Here is a 25,129-nt window from a genome sequence, read left to right as displayed (position 1 = left end):
ATCGTCAATGCTATAAAGTTATGAAATTACTCTGTTAAATAAAACACATTAAAAAGCTCTAAACTTGTGGGGAAGTAGTAGCCTAAAGGTTAGAGAGTTTGACTCCTAACCCTAAGGTTGTGGGTTTGAGTCTCAGGCCGGCAATACCACGACTGAGGTGCCCTTGATCAAGGCACCGAACCCACCCCAAACGGCTACCCGAGCGCCGCAGCATAAATGGCTGTCCACTGCTCCTGGTGTGTATTCACGGTGTGTGTGTGTGTGTGTGTGTGTGTGTGTGTGTGTGTGTGTGTGTGTGTGTGTGTGCACTTTGGATGGGTTAAATGCAGAGAACGAATTCTGAGTATGGGTCACCGTACTTAGCTGTATGTCACGTCACTTTCAACTACTATCAGAGCTCCTAAAATAAAAAGAATGAAATTAATATGAAAAATATTTCTTCTTTTCCTTACAGGGACTCTTATGGGCAGAGACTTTTTTCCCTTATAAGGCAATTATTTATTATTGTTTACATGACAATTCTTTAGACAGAATATATTTTATCTATCATTGGGACTGAAACACCAGAAAGGATACATCTCAGTAATGATGATGACAGCGTTCTTTTTCTCAAAGGCATCATGGAAGTAAATGATTCTTTCGTGGTCAAGGTGAGACAAGATGTTCATCTCCCTCAGGGCTGAGGCTTTTCTCTTGGCTCGAGCTGAGATGAACTTGGCTGCATACTCCCTTTTTCCCGCCTTGTGTGTAACACGCTTCACATACGAGAAGGCTCCTCTGGAACAGTGTGTAAAATGCACAATTAAAATCAAATACAAAACACAACATTTCCGTGGAAGAGTCTGGAGAATATTTTATATTTGCGCATGGACTGTGAAAAGCCGGGAAGCGAAATAGAAATTTATTTTCCCTCATGGCAGCAGGTGGAATATTGCCCGTGGCTTTAACTTACTACAGTACGTCAGAGGTTTAAAGCTTGTTGGGGGATTTTCGAGCAGGTGAAATCATATTTCAGTGATGATAGAGTGACGCTGTGGAGGGACGGAGGTGAGAATCAGTCAATATTATCCTGCAAATTGTCTGTGAAATTGTGCCAGGGAAATGCACAGCAAAAGAGAAATATCATCGAGTCAAAAAGAAGAGAGAAGATGATAACATTAATTCATTAACATGCTATATGTATTGACCATCATAATGCTGTCAGACAGCAAGATGAATATGTAAATTGTTTCAATCCCAGACTATATTTACATTTGCAAATCAGTGCTTATCAGTTTGCAATCATTGTTATCATTGTGGGAATTTGATATTAGACCAAATAAACCCTTCCCAGCTGGGAGCTGTCAAATAATACTGGAGAGCTGTGTGGTGGGAACAAGCTCTGACTAAGTTAGGGAAAAAAATCAAGGAGGGAGTGTAAATATTACTATCTATTGTTGCCTTAATTTGTAGTTGTCTGGCTGACAAATAGGTCCAACAACTCGAAACAGAAAAAAAAAACTATTAGCAAAACAACAAAAGTTACTATAGCATGAAGTTCAAATTTCCTCGATCTAGATGACGGTACGACGGCTAAAACTGTCACTACACGGGCTTGTGGAAATACTGATAGTTCAACACAAAGATCTCTCTCTCTCTCTCTCTCTCTCTCTCTCTCTCTCTCTCTCTCTCTCTCTCTCTCTTTCTCACTCACACACACATACACAGTGACGTAAATGTTCAGTGTGTTGTACGTGACTTTACTTCGTCTTTTGATCATGTACTGTTTCTCTGGATTTTGCTTGCTGCATTTGTCTGCATGTGTTCACATCTTTTCTGATATTGATTTTGCCATGTGATTTGAATTTGTAACTTTTCTTACACCTATCAGTCCCCATGCTCACACAACATGCAAGTTACCTTGTGGTTAAACATATCTAGGAAAAAAGATGCTACCCAGGTTTAAATAATAAAGTTTTTTTACAGGTTGAATTAGAATTTTTTTATGCCTCTCACAAAAACTCCAAAGCGTCTAAAAACAAAAAAACAAAAAAACAGAACATCTCAGTACAATGAAGTGAATATCCTCTGAAAATAAAGTCATGTCAGAGATCAGCATAAATTTCCTCACACTGAAATGAATTAAGACCGCCCGCCCAAACATCCACAGACATTTGACACTAACGCTTTCTTGAATGCTAAATAGCACCTGATGATTCAGAGGGGCTCAGACAGATCGTCAGAAAAAGCCGACGGAGATGATTCTCTACGGCTGTGGTCTGGCGTCTACAGTCATTACAGAGAAATGGTGCATGTCCAAGCGTGGCTGAAGGTGGATGACTCACCTCCCGATTTCTTTGTGCACGTCATAATAATCAGTGAGTCGTCGCATCCTTCTCAGGATAGACTCCTCATCCTCCATCGGATCATCCTTCTGCTGTTTAGCTACAGACGCAAGCAGGTAGAAATATGAGTACATATACAAAAATAGGGATATGCATAATCACAAAGAAAAGGCACTAACTAATAGAAATCATTTTTAGGTTTAGAAATTATTTAGATTCAAATTTAGATATAGATATTAGGTTTAAATCGAAATAACCATAAATGGAAAATCCACACTTTTGTTCAATTCCGTATTTATTTATTATTATTCCGTGATTACGGTATTTATTTTGTGATTAATCCCTTACGATTAAACAGAAATTACTTCCAATAAAATATTGAATATAAGAAAACATCAATTTGACTATTACAATGTTTAAAATGAATGGTTAAACAAGTTTAAAGTAACAGGTTTCTGTTTTTTAAAAGCATAATTTAAAGAAATGCACAAAATATGCTAAACTAGCATCCGCATCCATGCTTATGACATGAAGACAATGATCAGTAAAGAAATTTCTAATTTCTTTATCTGCTATTAATATCGAAAACTTCTCCCTATAGTCTTAAAATGATAAAAATGTTAAAAATATTGAAAACTTCTCCCTATAGTCTTCCTGTCTATCGTTTAACTTCCTGTTGAAGTGTTTTGTGTACATTTACATTTGTTACAACCTAGAAGGCAAGATGGTCGAAGCATAAGAAGTTAAAAGTTTTCTTATATTGATGCCAGCATCGCAAGAGATTTATAAGTATTTTAGTAACTTTTGAAGCATTTAAATGATTATATTTCAGGTTAAGCATTAGCTATAGTGAGTATGAATGGCTAAAAGTGGAGTATAAGTTTTATTAATATTTTATAAAGTGGTTTATCTGAAACAATGTCAAAGATCTCTCACCAAAATGACAGCTGTTGTGTGATGACTGTTGGGTGTTACTTTACATACTTGTTTTAAAAATGCGTCATTATTTTTGCACAGAAAAATGGACCCCGATCATGGAATCACTCAAACGATTACTTACGCACACACACACACACACACACACACACACACACACACACACACACACACACACACACACACACACACACACACACACACACACACACACACACACAGAGAGTTATAGAGCAGGAATCATTCTGTATGTTCAATCTTAAACTGTGGGCAAATACTGTATGTAACACGACCTATACTCTAGTGCTGTAATCAGAAACGTGAACTTTAAAGACAGAACTCGTACTGGCATGGACAGTGAGCTCAGCCTTGCAGGAAACAGCGCCGGCGATGTTCTTGGCAGTGCAAGTGTAGACCCCAGAATCTTGTGGCTGAGTGTTGAGCACGACCAAAGAGCACTCGTTATCATCATAAACAAAGGTATAATGGCTTCCCTCTGATAGAAGGATGTCATTCTGAAAGACAGCAGCAAACATTTTAGGTAAAGATGTAAACACTAAAATGTATGTAATAGTATGTCTGTATGTCTCTTCATTAGCGCTACTATACTGCATCGATTAGCTCTAAACGGAATGTTTAGAATATTGTTTAGTTTTATTGAAATTCTCTTTATATATAAAGAGATTTTATACAAATTTGCCTTGATTCCACTTGTGCAGACTTCAGCTGTTAAACACAGTGAGTCATAGAGTTCGCCCTGAGGCACAATCTGAAACATGCAGTGGTATATTTAATAGCATAAATTAGCATGCTTAAGAGAGCGTGGGGATTCTCCATGGGAAGTGAAGTGGGTGTAAGAGATCAGTCAGTGAAATAAAGAAGGCAAGAAAGGCAGAGAGAGCTAGCAAGACCACCGAAAGGAGTCTTTAAGGGCTAAAGAAGAAAAGAAGCAAAATAGAAGGAGAAGGAAGGAGATTTGGTTTCTGAAAGTGACTTAGCTGCAGCTATATATATATATATATATATATATATATATATATATATATATATATATATATATATATATATAAAACAGGTAGGAAAGGTTTTGTTACATCTTTACAAATGAAAGGTTTCTCTGATTTACAAAGCAAGGGGAGATTGTCCTACATCGAGCACAGAGCACATTTTAGAACATGAAATACCTTTGAAAAAAAGCTTCCTGAATTCTATTACTACATTCGCAAAAAACCATCAAGCCACAACTAGCAACATGAGAATGGTTTTCTACTTTTGAGGGGGAAAAAACAAATACCAAATGATCTACCTTATACCAGAAGATGTCTGGAATGGGTTTCCCTTCCACCACCACAGCAAACCGAGGTGTCTCACCAACACTTACATCCAGATCCTCCATAATAGACTCAAAAGTTGGGGCAACTGGAATCCATAGAGTAAGAATCAAGAAGAAAACCATGAAATATTCATTGACAAAAATATCATAGTATTTTTTAGAGTACAAAGTTGTCAATATGAGTAGATGCTGTGTAGCTTTGTGTACCTGCCATCTCCAGGGTGAGGAGGCAGGAATCAGACCCGTATGGATTGCTAGCATTGAAGCTAAGTGTTCCCACATCACTACGTTTCACCTTACAGAGCTTTAGTGTGTGCTGGTCATCATCAGGCATGCTCATCTCAAACAACCCGGCTCTGTTCGACAAGGTCGCGCCTCTCCTGATAAAAAACAAAACAAAACATAACCGGTTTTACCATAGCACCAATTTCCTGTAGTGTACCGAACATTCTCATGTATTGTTTGAGTATAGTTCTATTGTTTAAGTTCAAAATACTATGAATTTCCTTGTGCTTGACATTCACGCAACAACAAAACATATTTTTATTAACTTTATATAGAGATTGTTGTTGCCCTAGCAGATCGTCTGATATGTTATTATAGCTGATATATTTTTGATATCCCAAGTATTATATATACAAATATATATTCATTCATTCATTTTCTACCGCTTTATCCGAACTTCTCGGGTCACGGGGAGCCTGTGCCTATCAGGCGTCATCAGGCATCAAGGCAGGATACACCCTGGATGGAGTGTCAACCCATCGCAGGGCACACACACACACACACGCGCACACACACACACACACACACACACACACACACACACACACACACACACACACACACACACACACACACACTCTCATTCACTCACACACACACACACACACACACACTCTCATTCACTCACACACACACACACTACAGACAATTTTCCAGAGATACCAATCAACCTACCATGCATGTCTTTGGACCAGTGGAGGAAACCGGAGTACCCGGAGGAAACCCCCGAGGCACGGGGAGAACATGCAAGCTCCACACATACAAGGCAGAGGCGGGAATCGAACCCCCAACTCTGGAGGTGTGAGGCAAATGTGCTTACCACTAAGCCACCGTACCCCACACAAGTGAAGTGACATATGGCTAAGTATGGTGACCCTTCCAATGTGCGCACACACACAGCAGTGAACACACACACACTGTGAACACACACACACTGTGAACACACACTCGGAGCAGTGGGCAGCCATTTATGCTGCGGTGCCCGGGGAGCAGTTGTGTGTGTGTGTGGAAGGGGGGGGGGGGGATTCGGCTGCCCCTATATATATATACATATATACACACAAATTCTATTTGTTTGGGGAAAAATGTGGTGACAGATGGAGGAGTGGGAAATCTTAAATGACAGACCATTATCTGAGGTTGTATTGAATCTGGGGTTGGATAATGGATTTGTTAGAGGTGACAACATGATCATGCAAAACATAAAAACATGCAAAAGTAGAAAGTCTTTAAAGAGAGGCTTGAAAGAGTTAAAACTATTGCTCAGGCATGTTAATATTTAGAAGCATTAAAAAAGGCAAATCTGAATGAGTAATAGAAATGTCCCTGCAGAGGTATGACCCGCACCTCTCAATTAAGCCTTTCACTGGAACCAATTTATGTTCATTTGGCTTAGACCTGAAATGACTTATTATGCAGCGTGTTAAAAGTAGTTTTATAGACCCAAGGCATATTTGTATAATTAAACAGGCGACTCACATCTTCCAGGTGACAGCTGCATTGACGTGGTTAAGAGTGACTGTAATGCTGACCGACTGATTCTCTACCACAAACACCATGTCTGGCTTGTCAATAATGACTGGGGCCTCCTTAAGATAAGGACCTTCAGGAAAAGATATAAAAAAAAATGGCATCATAGTGAAATAACTTGCATTAATATAGCTCATATGTTTGTCTGCGCTTACCTCTGTCTATGAGCTGTACTGGGTCTGTGGCCAGAGACGGCTTGCTAAAAGCTTTGCTGGTGATTGACAGGATCCTAAAGGCATATCGGACACCCTTGGATAGTGAGGTGACAGTGTAGGAGGTCTGCTTTAGGCTGGACGCGATTATAGTCCACTGTATAGAGCCCAAGGCCTGCTGCTGGACAGCATACATCAAGGTGCTGGGATCTGGAGCCACGAAACAGATTAAAACAGCATTTTCAGGCCTTTCATGGTCAGGCCAGTTTGTACGTCAAGGGTCATCAAGTGGTGGACCGACGGCCAAACATGGATCAAGAGAACTGAACCGAGTAGTTAAAAATGTACAAATGTATAGATGCGTCAGAGTAGCAACAGATACATTAGGTCATTAAGAGAAGTTTCTGCAGACTTTAATGTATTTTATTTACTCTAACTTGTCTTATGTGTGAACTGAAGACATGGCTTGTTTTAAAAAAAAAAGTAGAAACATCTCAAATTTTAAAATTCTATTCAGAATCCTTAGTGCTAATCAAAAGTGAAGCATCATTACAAAACAAAATAATAACCAGACGAAATTGGTATTTTTTTGCCTCAAACTAATCATTAATTGTAAAATATTAAAAGGTAAGTGTTGTCACCATTTAGAAACGTTGAGTTCAGTTTTGTTGAAATTGTTTCTGTGATATTTATTGTTTATTACAAATCTTTTTTTGTTTAGTTATGTTTAAAATATGTTAATTATTATTGTGTCTTTATGTATTGTTGTGTCTTTTTCTGCCTCCTTGGCTAACCCTCTCTTGTAAAGAGACTAAAACTATAAGAGTTTTTTATCCTAGTTAAATAAAGATTACTAGCTTATTAGTAAACATAATTTTTTGAACTGGACCATTACAAATGATCAGTCAAGGTAACGAAGGTTTATTGGCAATTTAATACTAGGGAACTCTGAGAAAGTCACAGTCACTCTGAGAAACATACTGTAAGGGAGACAAAAACGATTAGCATCTAAACAATGGAATATAAATCTAAGAAATCTATTAAAGATGAGGCACTGTATGTTGGCTATATTAATGAAGGTGCAACAACAACATTAAAATAATAGCAAACATTCATATGAGCGTAGATGTTCCAGAGAGAGTACCAATTGATGGGTCCAGACGTTTGGGTTTCTTCCAGCTAAGAGTGACAGTCTTGCCAGTAATGGACTCAATTACAGGTGCTCCATCTGGAGGATCAGGAAGAACGTCTACAGAAAAAATAAATAAATAAATAAATAAATAAATAAATAAATAAATAAATAAATAAATAAATAAATAAATAAATAAATAAATAGAAGTAAAAACCCTGGCTAGGACATCCATTATCCCAAACATGTGGATTATTCCTCAAATGAAATGACAGTCTTATCTTTTACAGAGAGCATGCAGAGAGGCTCATCATAAATTTTAGGGTTGTCTGTCTCATTAAAAGATTTAGCTCCAGGATGTTTCATCTCTGAGATGATAATCAAAGGATGAAGAAATCCAGGCCACAGTTATACTTATGTGGTGTTTGCGTCTTAAGTGTATTTCCTCGCTGTAAATCAGTCCAAGCATGTTTAATAGTATTACATGGTATGGAACATTCCTTCAACTAGAACGTGCTAAAGCTTCGACCAAGCTGACATTGTTCCTGTGTGGAAAACATCTGGTAGATATCATAGATTATGGATAAAAATAAACAATAGTATTAATTAATAATAGTATTTGATCGATAGTTAATATTAACAATTAATTCTTTAGTCAGCTTTTGTTTTACTTTTAAAATTTCTTATGGTAAGGGAACTTGTTTTTATTCAATTAAAGATATTAGGCATAGATATTTGAGATATTAGTCTAATAAAGCCTACTTTAACAAGGTCGACAGTTTTTTGTTCATATATTGTGGGAAATATAAAAAACTAAATTCTAAAATTTTTTATATTAACTTAAAGAAAGCCGTTATTATATATATATATATATATATATATATTTGTGATATATATATATATATATATATATATATATATATATATATATATATATATATATATAACTGATTTCTTTAAGTTAATATAAAAATACAGATACAGATGCATGTACATGAATCACTTAGATGCAGATACAGATGGTGTATCGCATTAAGCCCCTAATGAGTTCATTGACTAGCAACAATTTAGATCAATGTTTAATTGGTGTAATCTCATTAGCTAAGGTTGTGCTGAATCTAGAAATGGGCTGTTCTTGATATTATGGTATTGTTTATATGTGGTCTAAAAATCCTTAAGAAAGGTAGAAAAGGATTAACAACGGTGAATAGTAAGCTATGCTGATCAGTATTCCTTGCCATCCTCCAACCCAAGTAGCATCCTACTGAACTAGAGGTATATCAGACAAACACAGGGAATATGAGATATACCTGGCATATACTATTAAATAAGTGATAGCATTTCTCTCACCTGTTACATACAGATGGGCATAGCATGTGGCCTTGCCCACCTTGTTGGAAATAACACTCTTGTATACACCACCATGGGCATGGCAGACTGAGCGAATGACAAGGCTGTGGATATCTCTGACTGCAGATGAGAAACAAAAACATTAGAAGTACTTAAGAGAGATTAAAAGTGATTACAAGTGATAAAGTTAAAGCAGTTTCAAAGTGAAAAGAAACCTGATGGTATTAAGAAGGACATTCAGGCCTGCATGTAGAACACTGTATATTTCACACTATCTCAGCTCCTAACACTCTCATGTTTGATGCTCTGACCTCCATAGAGAAGACTGAAATATTGCAATGACTCACACTGCGTCATCTTCCTGTCCTCAGTGCTTTCGATCTTCTTGCCATTGTGGAACCAAGAAATTGTGGGATATGGAAGGCCGGCCACTTTGCACTTTAAGATGGCCTCTTTTCCCTCAACCACATCCAGGTCGTACAGTGGCTTCACAAAGTCGGGCATAGTAAAGCGCTCCACTTCGCTCTCGGGAACCTCTGGCTCCTCAGGAATGGATGGCATCTTCTCTAACTTAGCCCTAATGGGAATTGGAAAGTGAATGAAAGTCAGACAGAGCATGGGGACAATGCATGATGAATAAACTGTAAATATTTGACTAAGCAAAAAATAAGAAGAACAAGAAGAATCAAGCACAAATTTGCATAAACAATAAACAATAAACATAAACAAAATATTAATGCTGAGCAGTAAGGTGTATTCACCTTTGGTGTATGCGAAAGACAAGACTTGCTGAGTTCCATGCCTACAATTTGATGAAAATCATTTCTAATGCAAGCTTCATGAAAATTATTATTATTACTCTATGGTACCACCCAAAAGTTAATTATTTTCCAGTAACAGCACATACTGGAATATTTTATTCCTTGATTTACAGTTAAAGTTAAAGCTGTGAACTAGTAACACTTGCATTATAGCAGCTATAAAACAGTCGTTTGCTCACCACTTTCTGTTTTTTTTTCTATCACTGAGGTTAACAAAACAGAGAAGACTGAGAAACTGGAAAGTCTTCTGTGCTGAAGACTGCCCTGTCATAAATGCTAATCACCCATTCATTGCTAAGTCCATTCATTGCACTGCTAGTAAAGTGATGCATTAAACACGTAATAAAAAAGACAAAGATCAAAGACAGCTAAAAAAAAATTTAAGTAGAAGAACTAAACTGTGAAAGAGCGCACATAACATGCAGTGTGTAATGAATTGGTTTGGTCACTTCCAAAGGTTCACATTAGTTTCCTTATGCATAAATACACAAACTCAGGAGACGGTAATGTTCCTATAAACGATTTATGAGTGAATGTGTTTGTTTCTTATTTGATTAAGTTTCTAATTGGGAATTCCTCTATGTATTCAACATCATTCATTCATTTTCTACCACTTATCCGAACTTCTCGGGTCATGGGGAGCCTGTGCCTATCTCAGGCGTCATCGGGCATCAAGGCAGGATACATCCTGGACAGAGTGCCAACCCATTGTAGGGCACACACACACACACACACACACACACACACACACACACACACACACACACACACACACACACACTCTCATTCACTCACACACTACGGACAATTTTCCAGAGATGCCAATCAACCTAACATGCATGTCTTTGGACCAAGGGAGGAAACCGGAGTACCCGGAGGAAACCCCCGAGACACGGGGCGAACATGCAAACTCCGCACACACAAGGCGGAGGCGGGAATCGAACCTCCAACCCTGGAGGTGTGAGGCGAACATGCTAACTACTAAGCCACCGTGCCCCCTACGTAACATCAAGATAAATGTAAATAAGAAGAGTTTACATCTGAGATGACATAGCTGGTCGGGGTTCCTGTACATAGAGCTCTGCTGAGCACTCAGCATCCCCATGTTTGTTCTTGGCCACCACTGTGTAGAACCCTTCATCCTCACTGCTCACATGGGAGATAACCAGCGAGTGCCGGCCACCTTCCTTCAGGATGCGAATGTCTTCATTTTCCACCAATGGATTGTCTAGTAGAAGAAACAGAGATGTCCAAGGTTTAGTCAGGAGCTTGACTAAATGATAAAAGTTTCTCATGGGGAAAAAGCTTCTTACCAAAGTGAGTCCAGGTGACCACAGGTGGTGGCGTTCCACTGACCTTGCAGTCAAATCGTGCATTTCGACCCTCGATCACCTCCAACACATCCAGCTTTCGAGTAAACAGTGGCTCAACTGAAGCAATGACCTTCATCTGGGCACATGAGGTCAGTTCCTCTACAGAAGACAAGCAATGATAATCAGTATGATAATGAGATCAATTGGATAATGAAGGGCATTGTTGAGAACTAAACATGACCAGTTTCAGTTCTCAAAAGTCATGGCACTACAAAGATTAGTGCTTTGATGTGACCAAATTAATAAATATCTAATTTAATACAGCAAAAACTGAAATGAAAAAAAAAATACACTGCTCTAGCAACTCAAATGTGGTACAAAGCAGCCTTTTATAGAACCTTATAAACTGATTAATAAGTGTCTGGTTACATCAGTCCATTTTTCCACCATGATGTCATGTCTGGAGATGCTCACCTTTGGCTGTGCTCAGTTTACAGGTGTATGTACCACTGTCATCTTCATGCACTGAGTTGAGCAACAGTCTGCACCTCTTCCCGTCAAAGTGCATCTTACAGTTTAGAAGCGCTGGCTGGATGAGCTTTCCATCCGACAACCAGTCTACGTCCATGTCCTGTGGTCCGATCACATGGCATTCAAACAGCACTGACTCTCCTGCCTTCACCATGACATCCCTGAGAGGCCGCACTATGGCAAGGCCGGGTTCTACCGAAGCGGCTGAAAGATGAGTAGAGAGTGTAATGGTTATCTTGATATTGAGTAGGTTTCCTATGATGGTCATTAAAAATGTATGTTTATTTTGGTAAGGCATGGTGGGCCACAGTTAGTGCTAGTGGGTTGTTTTGCCACCTCACAACTTCTGGGGTCTCCGGTCATTTCCCACCACCCCAAAACATTCATGTTCTTATGCTAATTAACCCTACTTGTGTTTGTAAGTCTTATGCACCAATTAAACCAAGTTGATACAGTTATAGAGTCTTACAGTTACACTTAGACAGAGCCTGGAATGCATCTTAGCAGAATACATGGACTTTGCAAGTCTATAGATAATTTTACATCATATAAGATTGTTCCTGTCAGAGCAAATGGAGCTTGGCTAATAGCCTGAAAACTGTCAACTACCCCAGGAGGCAAGGCACATTTGGTCCGCTAATAGCCTGTGCTAATGACTTTGCTTTGTATTTAAAGTGTTTCTGTGAAATCTATCTGCATTTTCAGGAAAAGACCCCTACTTTTTAGAATACGATTTTATTGATGTTAGATAATAAAGTAGCAATAAATTATTTGTTTCTCCTCAATGTTATTCAATCCAATTCAGTTCAATTCAAATTTATTTGTCTATTGCTTTTAACAATGGACATTGTCTCAAAGCAGCTTTACAGAAAATAAGAAACATAAAACAAAAAGTTTATTATACAAAGAATAATATAATACAAGGAATCAAGATTAATATTAGACTTATATTTAAATGTGTTTGTATTTATCCCCACTGAACAAGCCTGAGGTGACTGTGGTGACTGTGATGAAGAAAAACTCCCTTAGATGGAATAGAAAGAAACCTTTAGAGGAATCAGATTCAAAAATGAACCTCATCCTCATTTGGGTGACACTGGAGGGTGTGATTATAAATATAGAGTCTGACAGTTGTGTCATCACAGATGTGTGATACAGCGTCGTGTCCTAATCCAAGCTAAAACATTTACATGTAAAGCATTGGGCAGACGCTCTTATACAGAGTGACTTACATTTATCTCATTCACGCACGCACACACACACACACACACACATACACACACACACACACACACACACGTACACAAATATACATCTATTCTCAGCCATCAACAACAGCAAAGAATGTTCTGATAAATCTGATTACACTAATGTTTTTATCCCCACAATGACATGTGACCTAAAACTAAAGATTACTTTCTCTTAAATGTAACAAGCAAATATAAATAAATTAAATACAAACAATTAAAACAATTATACAAAAAATTCCCATTATATTAAGAGGAAAAAAAGACATTAATTACATTCATCAACAAGTTTATTTTGTAGAAAAATTCTAAGTTGAAATTTGAAGTTTGAACTTCTTTCACCTGGTCTATTTTTTATTTTCTTGCCTTAACAATTGTTCAACCAGATCAACTTCCAAAGCTTTATCTTCAATTTCTTATTAATACTGTATGATTTTGAACATAATGAATATTGAAAATGGTGAGGGACAAAAAATAAAAAAATAAATGTTTTGTTTCTAGCACCCCAAAACCATCTTGACACTTATCCTTTGTGTTTGATATTGTAAATTGTTTTTCTCTTATTAACTATCATTTGAATACTCTCAAGTCTCACCAACTAAAACAAATGGAACCAGAAGCACCGAGTTCATCACAAATACACTATATAGCCAACGATATTAAATGCTTGTCCATCATACCCATATGTTCCCCTACTGTATTTCCACAACATTAAAAACACGTAAAAAAAAATGTCTAGAATATGTTCATATGCTGTGCCTTTAAGATTTCCTATCATACGATTCAATTGGAACAAACCTGTTCCAACATGACAGTGTTCCTGTGCACAAAGCAAGTTTCTCTTCTGGATCATGTGACTAATGGAACACAAATTCAATTCAATTCAGTTTTATTTGTATAGCGCATTTAACAATGGACAATGTCTCAAAGCAACATTTAATATTTAAATGGATATTTATCCCTAATGAGCAAACCAGAGGCAATGGTGGCAAAGAAAAACTCCCTGAGAGGACATGAGAAAGAAACCTTCAGAGAACCAGACTCAAAAGGGAACCTTATCATCAACTGGTCACACCGGAGAGTGTGATTAGATATTATTTATTTAATATAACTAAATAAAGTCAGTGACATCCCCATAAGCATGCTACACAATCTAGTGGAAAGCCTTTCCAGAAGTTTATTATAAGATCAAATGGGGACTAAATTTCCACAAATGGGGTTGACTCTTAGGTGTCGACAGAATTTTGGCCATATTTTCCTTACAGCTGTACACAAATGCTTTGGTTGAGTCAAATTAATTGATGTAGCTAGCTAATGCACTTAATTTACAATACCAGCTAATGATACTAATTATATACCCTGGGGATGTGGTAGCTCAGTGGTTAAGGTGTTGGGCTACTAATCGGAAGGTCATGGGTTTGATCCCCCAGGTCCACCAAGCTGCCCACTGCTGGGCCCCTGAGCAAGGCCCTTAACCCTCAGTTGCTCAGTTGTAAGTCACACTGGATAAGGGTGTCTGCTAAATGCTGTAAATGTATAAATAGCAAATCTAGTAGCCTAAGTGCATCAACACCCATATGAGCTCTTTTCATGACTAGTATTTAAATCAGGGAACCGTAAAAAGAGTTCAATAAAATGTTCCATGGCATCCCTGAGATTATCGACAAGTACTTATACTTGTTCTCATACATAGGTCAGGAAAACACTTGCATCTGTAATACACAATGTTCCTTTTGAAAGAAACATCAGAAAACCATCGTTAAATTATCTGTAGAAGATACAATGATCATTACTCTAATAAGATTACACTGTGACAGAAAAAACCCTCATTAAATTCTGAGGCCCTTCAATGCAGATTTGATGTAAAGTGTGTGTTTGGGAAGAGAAGAGGCTCTTAACCTTACTGCACCACAGCCTAGAGCAGATTGGCTGTAATTAACACAGACACAGTGAGAGGTAGGTCTTCTACACCCCCACACACAGACACACTAACAATTGGTCTGTACCACATGTTTAAACTTATGGTGCAAATCCACAGGTATTAGCATGTGCCTGTATTAATATATAGCTTAAACCTTGTGGGATCTTGTTTACGCTTTTCAGTCTCCTGGTGTCTATTTTAAGAAAAACATATGCTCCTGATGATTGACTACATCATTTTCAGGACTTGATGGCTTCTGTGATTATCATGACAGATTATTATTCTGTGTTTATATCGTACAGAAGATAAGGACCTCACCTTTAACCTCTAATTTGCCTTCGCACTGTTTGGTGCCGTACTCGTTGATGATCTTGCAAGTGTACACACCAGCATCAGACCTCACAGCAGATTTTATTATCATCTCACTGTTGCCATCCTTTGTCTCACGGACGATGTGTCTGGGACCTGTTTTTATAGTTACTCTGTCCCTCAGCCTAAAAAACAAAAGATATTAATATATAGGATATATTAAGTATTTTAACTCATTTTTAAACATTACTGTGTAAACAACTATCATGCTTATGTCACTTTGACAATAATATTTTGATATTATTAATAGCTTTTTTTCAATTAATTAATATAATGAATAACAAAACCTACCAGTAGAGCATTGGTTTGGGCTGCCCAGTCATTCGCACAGACATGATCACTTCCTGTCCCTCCATGACTGTCTGATCTCCTACAGTAACCTGGGAATATGATAGAATAGCACAAGGACACATTTTATACTGCATATATCACAACAACCTACAGCAAATGCAGTAAATAACACTGCTAGCTAGAATATTGAGTTTTATGTTTGTTCATTTAACCCTGTGTTGTTTAACTTGTCAAAGCTATAGTAATATGACAATTCACCTGAAAAGCAGGGGGCTCTTTAAACCGAGCATCTATGATCTTCCTGGGGTCAGAACCATGGTAAGATGATCCTACAAAATCCATAGCCTCTTCCAAGGGGCTGAGATACTCCTCATCAGACGTGATGGGGCTACTGATGTCCATAGGAACACCAAGGTTGCCTCTCGCGTCTTGGCTAGGCTCTGAGGATGAGACACATTACTGTCAGAAGTCCTTATTCAAAATACATTCAAGATAATAATAGGACATTGAATGAACACAAGGTCATTGTAAAAAACAAAAAGCTGTGACACACACACACACACACACACACACACACACACACACACACACACACACACACACACACACACACACACACACACACACACACACACGCATCCACTGATGTCAATTGGGATTTAGGATTGAGGCTTTAGGAGCTCAGAAGTATAAGACAGCGAAACTCTTCATGATGGGTAACCAGTTTAACTTTAAGTACAGGGGCAATGTGTGCTGAACATTTGTTATGAGTAAAGTCTCCAGCTGCTGAATATTTTGCAGTCTATTTAAGGTAATAGCAGAAATATCAAAGTTAGGAGAATACTTAGGAGGAAATCGAGAAAACTTGCAAGCTTATAAAAGCAGGGTATCAGAATCCTTCAAATGAAGTAATGGTCAATTTTAATGCGTAGTCTAATATGGTGCTCAAACAAAAGTGTGTTGTCGAACATTATATCCATTGAAAATCTGAAGCCTCAGACGTACTGAATTTGTATTGAATAATGAAATGTGGATATTTCATTATTCACATAACACTATAAGTACATGTCACACATGCTAACTAATATATTTACTGTATGAATGCCTCCTGCTTTGGTCTCACTGGTATCCACTAACCACTAACAGGCACAAAAACTCATAGCCACACAAGATCACTGAAGTGTAAAATTCACTTTTTAGCAGGGATTGTGCTCGGATTCTATCCTGCCGCTGTTAGACAGGCTTTTGTATCTGATCTTAGCGACAGAAGACGAATTGAAAAGAAGGAAGCGTTAAGTGAAAAGCAATCAGTCTGCATTGTTGATAGCTGAGGAAGGATGAACCAGGTAATACCAGATCCAATCTCTCAGTGTGACGATGTGGAGATTCTGCTCATTTCTTTTATGTAACATTTCCATCGTGGAGATGGATACCAGAGCTGGACGAACGAGTCCTTTAAATTAAAAAATCTGTGCTGTTCGTAAAGCAGGTGTTAATAATGATACAAAATCTTTGGTCTCCCCAAAACACAAGTTAAATTAAAATGTATTTGTATTTATGGCATTTGGCAGAAGACCACATGTAGAGCTTAAACAGCTGGGCAATCGAGGGCCAAGGGCCTTGCTCAGGGGCCCAGGAGTGGCAGTTTAGTGGCCACTATACAAGGATTTGTATTTCAGATGCAGTAATTACAGTAATTAGTTGCAGAAATTGCTATTATTTTGTTTGCTGCAAATAAAGAACATATAATGGGCAGTGAAATATTTAATACCATACCATTAAGCATAAAGGCTTAATTTCATGCAGTAATATCATACAGTTAACTGGTTCCTAATTTGGTAAGGATTTTTTTCTATACTGTACATATACACGTGATTTTCAATTTCAGCGGTTCTGCTGTAAATAAATTGTCAAATGTCAGTTCTACAAACCAGAGGAATGTTTAGAAAAAAACAGCAAAACTTCTTCTCAGTGAAAGTCTTGTAAATTGGTGAAAAACTGGCTTCATTTTAAAATAGTTTAAAAAATTGTAAAACCATTGCTACCTTCTTATCTCTGGCCTACACTTTATAAACGACCATGTTCAAGAGAATAATAAGCAAGTTGATTAATTTAATTGGCAAACCAGTGCCAAAAATGAGTGAAGTGGTTTTACTGTCAGAAAGCCCATGCTGCTGGTTTCAGAGCAGATACTGTCAGCTTGAAGTGGGAATAAATTGACAACACATACAGGGTTCTGCTTCCCACCTCATGCACAGTGTAAATTACAGCAACCAGCATGTGATTACCACTCCTAAGCTAGAAACACCCAAACACTTACTACTGAAATATTACCTTTACCAACAATAAACACACAATGACAAAAATGATCAAAACAAAAAAGATACAAGCAAAAACCAGTACAATGCAATACCTACAACTGAGTATTCTACCAATTTCGTGATTTTAACATACTTTAATATGACATTTAGTTTTAGAACTGTCTTACACTTACCTGTGCCTCTGGTGGCCAGAAGAATGCTATGCTGTTGTTAAATCTAGTCACCATTTATAGCAATTATTCTTTTTTTACGAATGTCTTCATTTTAAGAATCAATTGTAGAGGTTCTTCCAAGCAGCAATGCACACACAAATGCACTATACATGCACAGCTCCTCCTGGCTCCCATTAAAGACAGATATACAGTACCATGTCTCTCATAGCAACCATCCTATTTATACATTACAGTATGAGGTTCGGTCCTAGCAGTGGCAGTATGGTGCCATTTTATTAAATTTATACTACTGTTTTAAAAAAAATGTTTAATTTCACCTGTAATTTCCTTAGGTGTCAATTTTACTAGTAAGAAAATGGAGCCTTTATTGCAATATTAATCTTAGATCATTATTAGTTCATCAAGAGACAACAACAACAACAACAACAACAACAACTAATAATAATAATAATAATAATAATAATAATAATAATAATAATAATAATAATAATAATAATAATAAGTAAAATGCAAATAAGATTTCAGCAGTAACACATTGCAGATGAGATTCTAGCCCTAAATTGCCTGATTTTATGTAAATCGTCCTTCAGGCTATTATTCAAAATGGGATTGATATACAAATGACTGTGTCAGAGAATGAAAGTTGAATTTTAATAGGCAGATAGATGAATTGTATTTTAACTCTGCTCATGCAGAATCATTATGTAGATGGTCCTGACACATTTCCTGAGAATTTCATTCCATCTCAAATCTATTTCCATACGCATTTACTTTTATTGGTGAAATGGTTTACCTTTAAGCACCACCTTTTATTACGAACACTGCAAATGCATCTTAAAAGTTATATAATGAATTCCAGACAGCTATGCTTTAGTAAATTAATGAGGAATGAGTGCAGATGTCATTTAGACAGCGCTTTGTAATGAGAGTTACTGCAAAGTGCTGTGGCAGCTTGTTTGCGTCAGACGAAGCGTTTGAACATCCAGGTTAAATGAGTTCTGGAGATTGCTTGTGTGCATTTCTATTAAATCTACACCAACACGATACCAAATGAAGAGAACACAAACAGAAATAAACCGAGTGCTTGATTAAAAAATAAAATACACTGGGTGTGGTTGTGCAATCTTCAGACAACAGTCTGCTAGATGCTATGGTTGCTATGGTAACTATTGCTTTGAAGCTCAGGTTAGAGATTGAGGGGAGAGAAGGAGAGGTTGCAAGAGAGATTCAGATATAAGGCTAAAGAAAGCAAAGGGCTTACTTAAATTGAAAGTGTCGGTAGGAAGATAAACAGGAAAGCATTTAATCTAAATTAGTAACCAACTCCCTCCAGGGATGAGTTTATCACCAGCACTGAGCTGCTAACCCAGACCTGTAGGAATGTAGGATGGTGAAATGATTCACTGCTTCGTCCTTTAAACCCACTGAAATAACCAGAGGTGCTAAAATTCCCCACATCACCCTCCAAAATGCCTCCCCCTCAGCTTGGAATATAGAAAGTACTGAACTCTGTGGATCAATGATGTAATGGTATGTCATCTTTCTCTGCCTTTCAAATAGTCTTTTCCATGAATACACAGGAAAGTGCAAGGGAGGGCAAGAAAGTAAAATGAAAAAGCTAAATTTCTTTTAGAATGTATTTCGAAAGACCTGAAAAATGGATTAAAGCTGGCATGTTTCTCCGTCGGGCACTCAATACACATCAGACTTTCTAAATATATTAGTGATGAGATATCTGACTTCAGGCTAATGTCAGAAAAAGGGCTTGTAATAATGTAATGTTCTGGACAAGTCACGCCAGAATGAAGAATTTAGTTTAGAATAACGAATCGGCCTTGGCATCAGAAAACACAACTTCAATGAATGACACATTATTCTTGACAGCCCTGGCAGGCTGCCTAAAAGTAAACACTCACCTTGTTTGATAAAGAGGGTGGCGCTGCAGGAAGCCTTGCCCACTTCATTTGTGGCTGTTACAGTGTATGTGCCACCATCACATGGTTTTGGCCATTTGATGAGTAGAGAGTGCCTTTCTCCCTCCACTTTTACCACGTGTGTGGGACTGTTCTTAATTTCCACGTTGTTCTGCATCCATGTCACTAGATATTAAAAACTCATGCATGTAAGCCTTTTTTCATTCAGTGACTGGCATAGTTTTAGTAAGGATAAGACATTAATCCAGGGGTGGCACCCACGGCTCCCAAGCTGCATGCGGCTCTTACGTTCATACCGAAGTTTGTATTTGTGTCTTTTTAATGTGCGTGTTCGCTTCACTTGAGTTCAATACGGTATTTTCGTCAAACGCGCATGTGAGTGGGATGAAAATACCTCAAAGTTTCCCAGTAGGAGCAAGATCATTTGAGTAAACAATTTGTGTCGAGTTCGCTCTCAAAATGGCAGGGAAAAAAGGTGATGTTCAAGTGTGCCCATGTGTATGATGTGGCTCTTTGCAGTAACACAGTAAAAAATGTGGCTCTTAGTCTTTGACTGGTTGGCCACCCCTGCATTAATCTTATTTTGCTCTGTTCTTTTACATTGACCATGACTGTATAACACTCAGTGTCTGCAACTCAATTCTAAATGTACATATGGAATTAAACAGCCTGTAGTCATGTCATACATTCAATTTGTTCTTTTTTTGTTTTGTTTTTTGGTTCTGTCCAAAAGGTTAACAGGAAGAACTTGCCTTCAGGGAGAGGATTGCCAGCAATAATGCACTTCAGCAAAACCTCAGCACCAGAGGATGCTATTGTGTCTTGAAGAGGAAACTCAAATAGTGGGGCCTCTAGAGGGTCTTCTTCCGCTGACACATAGGAGTCGTCAGAAGACTCTGCAAAAGTAAGCATGACAATAGGCATGCATATGTTATCCATATATATACATACATATGAATATATATGTATATTCATTTGACAGACAATTTTAACATAGGTGACTTTATCAAGGGCTTTTTTTGAAGGGAGGTACACAAATTTTAATTTACAACCATAGTCAGATCAGTCCAAACCATAACTACTGCACCACCACTGCCCTAAGCACAATATTTTTCCATTAGTCTGCTGCTAAGTGCACTTTAGGTATGCTAGGCTACAGCTAATTAAAGTCACAATTTACAGGGGCTTTCATTCATCTTTTAACATTACATTTTGGACAGTGCTTGTAATACAATGATTCTGATCCATATCCAAGAACTGTTCCTGGTTAGTCCAGTAGCATAAAGTAACCACTGTCCAATTGACAGGACTTGTTGAGGATGTTAATAAAAATTCCTTTGTCATTATCACTTTGTTTTGGTCTGAATAGAGGGTTGTAACTGGAGAACAAAACCATGAATGATAAGATATTTATTATTTTAAACCACAAACAATTGTAAAGAAATTATTTTGAAAAATAGAAATCATTCATGAATAAACACAACACACCCACCTAATTCAGGGGACATCGGCCTTTGTTTTCGTCCCCTTCCTCTCACTCTTTGAGGTTTTTCCTCTTTGGAAGTGGCATTGTTGCTTGTTTTATCATTGTGTGCAGGTACAGAAGTTTCTGTTTCCATTGGCTCCTCTTCAACAATAATTTGTGGGATAGTGACCTTTAGTGCTGGTGCTAGAGGAGTCACATCTATCACCATCTTCTCTTCTTTAGAGGAGGCGGGTGAAACCCTTGGTGGTTTAAGAGGTGGTGCCTGGACAGGACACTCTTGTACTGCACTGATTTCATTCTGCACTAGAGGACTTTCAGGTCTTCTGTCCAGCTTTCTCAGAGTGATCTCTATGGGTGTTTTTCTATTGACAGTTTCATCCACTATGTGGACTGGGGTGACTTCTTGGACTTGACCTACTCTCTTAACAAGTGGGCTTGCAGGTCTCGGTTCCACCTTGCGTAATGTCATCTCCAGGACATTTCTAGATGGTGACTCCGCTTCTGTTCTGCGAGGTGAGTGTGGGTGTTCATTGGTCTCAGAGGCAATTTCCACAACTGGAGATCTTGGAGGGGTTTCAGCAACTGGACTAGGTCCACCCATTCGTCTTGGAGACTTTTGTCCAGGTAATTCAGATGGTGGCATACATTCTGGAGGTGACGATTCCCCTGCCTTTTCCTTAAACGTTTTAGTTGTCATGGGTGACCTCTCTCGTCCAACCTGATCCTGTAACAATGATTCCTGTTGCTGAACCTGTGTTGATTTGTCTTTGGGTTGTTCTTTCATACTATTCTCTTGCTCTTCTTGCTCTTGCTTAGCACGCTCCCGGTCCTGTAGCTTTTGAATCACCTGAGGTGGGATGGGCTCCAGTTTTCTGATGGGCTGCCTGCCCCTGTGAATTGTGGATAGCTGTTCAGTTGAGAAGGACTTCTTCATATGTGGTTTCCCCACAAGCTTTTTGATTCGCTGGAGTTCCTCTGTGAACTTGTGCTCAATATCTTGCACTTTCTGGGAGTAACGAGGCCTGTCCTCCAGAGAAGCAGCTCTCTGCCTAAACATAGATCTTCTCTGCTCTGCATCTGCCTTCAAAGCTTCATGGAGATCCTCCTTGGAACTTTCTCTTGAGATTCCTAGACGACTCCCTCCGTCATCAGAGTCAATGGAAGGAGCTCTGTTAAACCCAGCCCAAGAGCGTCCAGAGATTGACCCCTCAGGATTGTCAATGCTTCTTCTGCGCTCTTCAAAAACTCTCACCCTTTCAAAGATCTTCGAACTAGGCCGTATTAGTTTAGGAGAAGGACGGGGGGTCAAGTCTTTCCGTGAGTAGTCACTGACAGGGGTCTGGGGACGAGAGTCCTGAGCACTACTCTGGGACATGGCTGAAGACTTGGGTTGTTTAATCTTCTCCTCGAACTCTCCGGGTACCGTGTCTTGGTATTCACTTGGCACAACAGCTTTCTTGCGTGGGGTCAGGGGTGTTGGGGGGCCTGAGCCAGATCGGCCAAGCATGGGAGAGGTGGATGAACGGATTATTTTAGGGGAAGGGGGAGAGAGAACTTGTGGGGGAGATTCCCTCAAAACCTCCTCAGATTGGCTCCTGAAAGAAGGCGATTAACGGAAATGTTCTGTTAGACTATTGGTTCAATAAGGGGGATGAGCCCAGCTATTTGGAAGAGGACAGGGGGCCAGAGAGGCACTTTGTCTTGTGAATAGAATGTATGTGACTGGAAATTTGTGAAGGCTTGCATATTTCAGTGTCTCTGTGTGTTTGTCTTGAGTGGCAATAATGGGGTTTAACTTTTGAAATGTCCCAATTATAAGTGGGGCAAAGAAACAAACAATGCTATCTATATCAAGTACCCAGTAATCAGACCTACTATAGTTTCTGTATAAAGTTTGGGTAAAACTTGAGAGTGAAAGTTAAAAAATAAAGAATAGGAATGCCTTTTACATTGGTCTTGGGGTGACAGTCAAGACCAAGTTTCACTCTGCCCAAAAACAGTGAGTTATCTTTCATCACAGTAGAACCAAATTAAATAAATTCACTGCAATTTACAATACACCTAAATGTGTAGGATTGGTCAAGCCAATTTCTCTGAAGCCTACTAGCCAATTCCTTCCAAAAACACTGGACTAGACCACCATATATGACTGGAAATACACATCTGTAGGTCACATTTCACTGCCATAGCTGAGAAGGAAAGGTTGCAAATTGTTATATAGAATAAGAACTGAAATAATTAGAATGATTTATGAATGAACAATACAGAGTGAAGACATGAAAATGACCCCTCTATACATAGCACATTCATAGCCACTGTCACCTGACTGGGTGAAAACAGACTTACAGTAAATGTTTTTTTTTGTTGTTGTTGTTGTTTTTATCCACAGGCTTCCTTCCCAGCCTGCAGATGTTTAGACATACTTCTGTATGAGATCCAGTGTAAAGGACTGCATGAACATCACCCAACCAGTGTCAAAACCATGCAAAGGAACATGACCGTGCAAGAATTTGGAAAAATAACACTTGAATGCTCTTTAATAATGGGTTGTGTTAGTGCACCATGAAAAATCCAGCAATTAGTAATTGCCCCTAGCCACTCAAGCTGTTTGGAAAATATTCCTTGTTTTCAGTAAATTTGAAACTACAGGCCAATGACTATATTAAATTACTAATAAACGAAAAAGGCAAATTACCAAGATTTGGTTTTCCATTTAAAGCTTTATTTCAGATATCAAATTTACAGTGTTATGATGACGATGACTATATGTTTTGGCAATGCATCTATTCTTTTGTGCTTTATTGTCTAATATAAAAAATCAAAATAATTACTCAGTTGCTATATAAAATGAAGAATCCATATATATCCGTTTGCATTAATATTTTCATGCAAGGAGTCATGCTAAAGCAATTCTTCAACAAAATGCATGCAGAGAAATCAGAGAACCTAAAAGGGCCGATGGTACCTCGCACAAACAATATGATGCAAATAATAGCAACAGCCACAGTTTCATTTTATTTTGCATCTATTGTTGTGGAGGTAAAAAAATAAAATTGAAAATAGGCAAAAATAGAAAATACACATAGAAATGGGGGTCAAAGGAAAGTATGAACTAAAAGAAAATAATTCTAGATGAGGCACAGAAAAGGCAGTAATTGTGGGCAAGGGAGGTGGTAGTTAATTTAATCTAATGTCCTTTTTTTATTTTTGCGAAAGCAATTTGATTTTCTTCTGTATTGAGCTACAGTCTAATGTGATGAAAATGGAAATGCTAAAAACTGTATCCCAGACATTTTACTAATTTGACCTGAATTGTAAATGTAACGACAAATACACCATATTCTTTCTTTTTTAGGGGCTATTATAATATTTCTAATATTTCACTTTAACATTTGTGCGCTGGCCAACAAGAAAAGGTCACGTAACTTCCTTATAGGATGTCGGCTGCCACATAGCTGGCACATACAATGCACAGACCTGACACAGGATTATACATGACCAGCCAGCCATCATCGGTTCACTTTCTTAAACAGCCAACATGCTCCATGAAAGAAATGGAGAGATGAAAAATGAGATATACGCAAATGTGTATAACAGAAACTAAAAGATGAGCATGAGACTGGAGTTCAATTGCTCAGATCTTACTAGACAGTATAGCCAAAGCTCTAAATGTTAATGTACTG

General features: G+C 38.1%; 1 protein-coding gene across 7 annotated transcripts in view; it reads right to left on the bottom strand.

Moving 5' to 3' along the window:
• spegb (striated muscle enriched protein kinase b) overlaps positions 1-25,129 on the bottom strand; it is an 89,135-nt gene that overhangs the window by 15,287 nt on the left and 48,719 nt on the right. For all 7 annotated transcript variants that reach the window (XM_047814845.1, XM_047814846.1, XM_047814847.1 and 4 more), the window contains 19 exons: positions 21,453-23,041; positions 20,713-20,856; positions 19,943-20,125; positions 15,791-15,972; positions 15,533-15,621; positions 15,191-15,366; positions 11,648-11,908; positions 11,174-11,332; positions 10,899-11,088; positions 9,387-9,616; positions 9,040-9,159; positions 7,705-7,809; positions 6,564-6,770; positions 6,358-6,481; positions 4,801-4,973; positions 4,567-4,679; positions 3,607-3,775; positions 2,325-2,424; positions 577-777 (listed from right to left, as the gene is read on the bottom strand). In XM_047814845.1, the coding sequence (XP_047670801.1) occupies positions 577-777; positions 2,325-2,424; positions 3,607-3,775; positions 4,567-4,679; positions 4,801-4,973; positions 6,358-6,481; positions 6,564-6,770; positions 7,705-7,809; positions 9,040-9,159; positions 9,387-9,616; positions 10,899-11,088; positions 11,174-11,332; positions 11,648-11,908; positions 15,191-15,366; positions 15,533-15,621; positions 15,791-15,972; positions 19,943-20,125; positions 20,713-20,856; positions 21,453-23,041 (4,515 nt within the window). The remainder of the gene's footprint in view (positions 1-576; positions 778-2,324; positions 2,425-3,606; positions 3,776-4,566; positions 4,680-4,800; positions 4,974-6,357; positions 6,482-6,563; positions 6,771-7,704; positions 7,810-9,039; positions 9,160-9,386; positions 9,617-10,898; positions 11,089-11,173; positions 11,333-11,647; positions 11,909-15,190; positions 15,367-15,532; positions 15,622-15,790; positions 15,973-19,942; positions 20,126-20,712; positions 20,857-21,452; positions 23,042-25,129) is intronic.

The sequence above is a fragment of the Tachysurus fulvidraco genome, chromosome 6, assembly GCF_022655615.1.
Source record: "Tachysurus fulvidraco isolate hzauxx_2018 chromosome 6, HZAU_PFXX_2.0, whole genome shotgun sequence".
Classification (NCBI taxonomy): Eukaryota; Metazoa; Chordata; class Actinopteri; order Siluriformes; family Bagridae; genus Tachysurus; species Tachysurus fulvidraco.
Note: the sequence above shows the minus strand (reverse complement) of the source record. Positions and strands in the feature narration are given on the sequence as shown.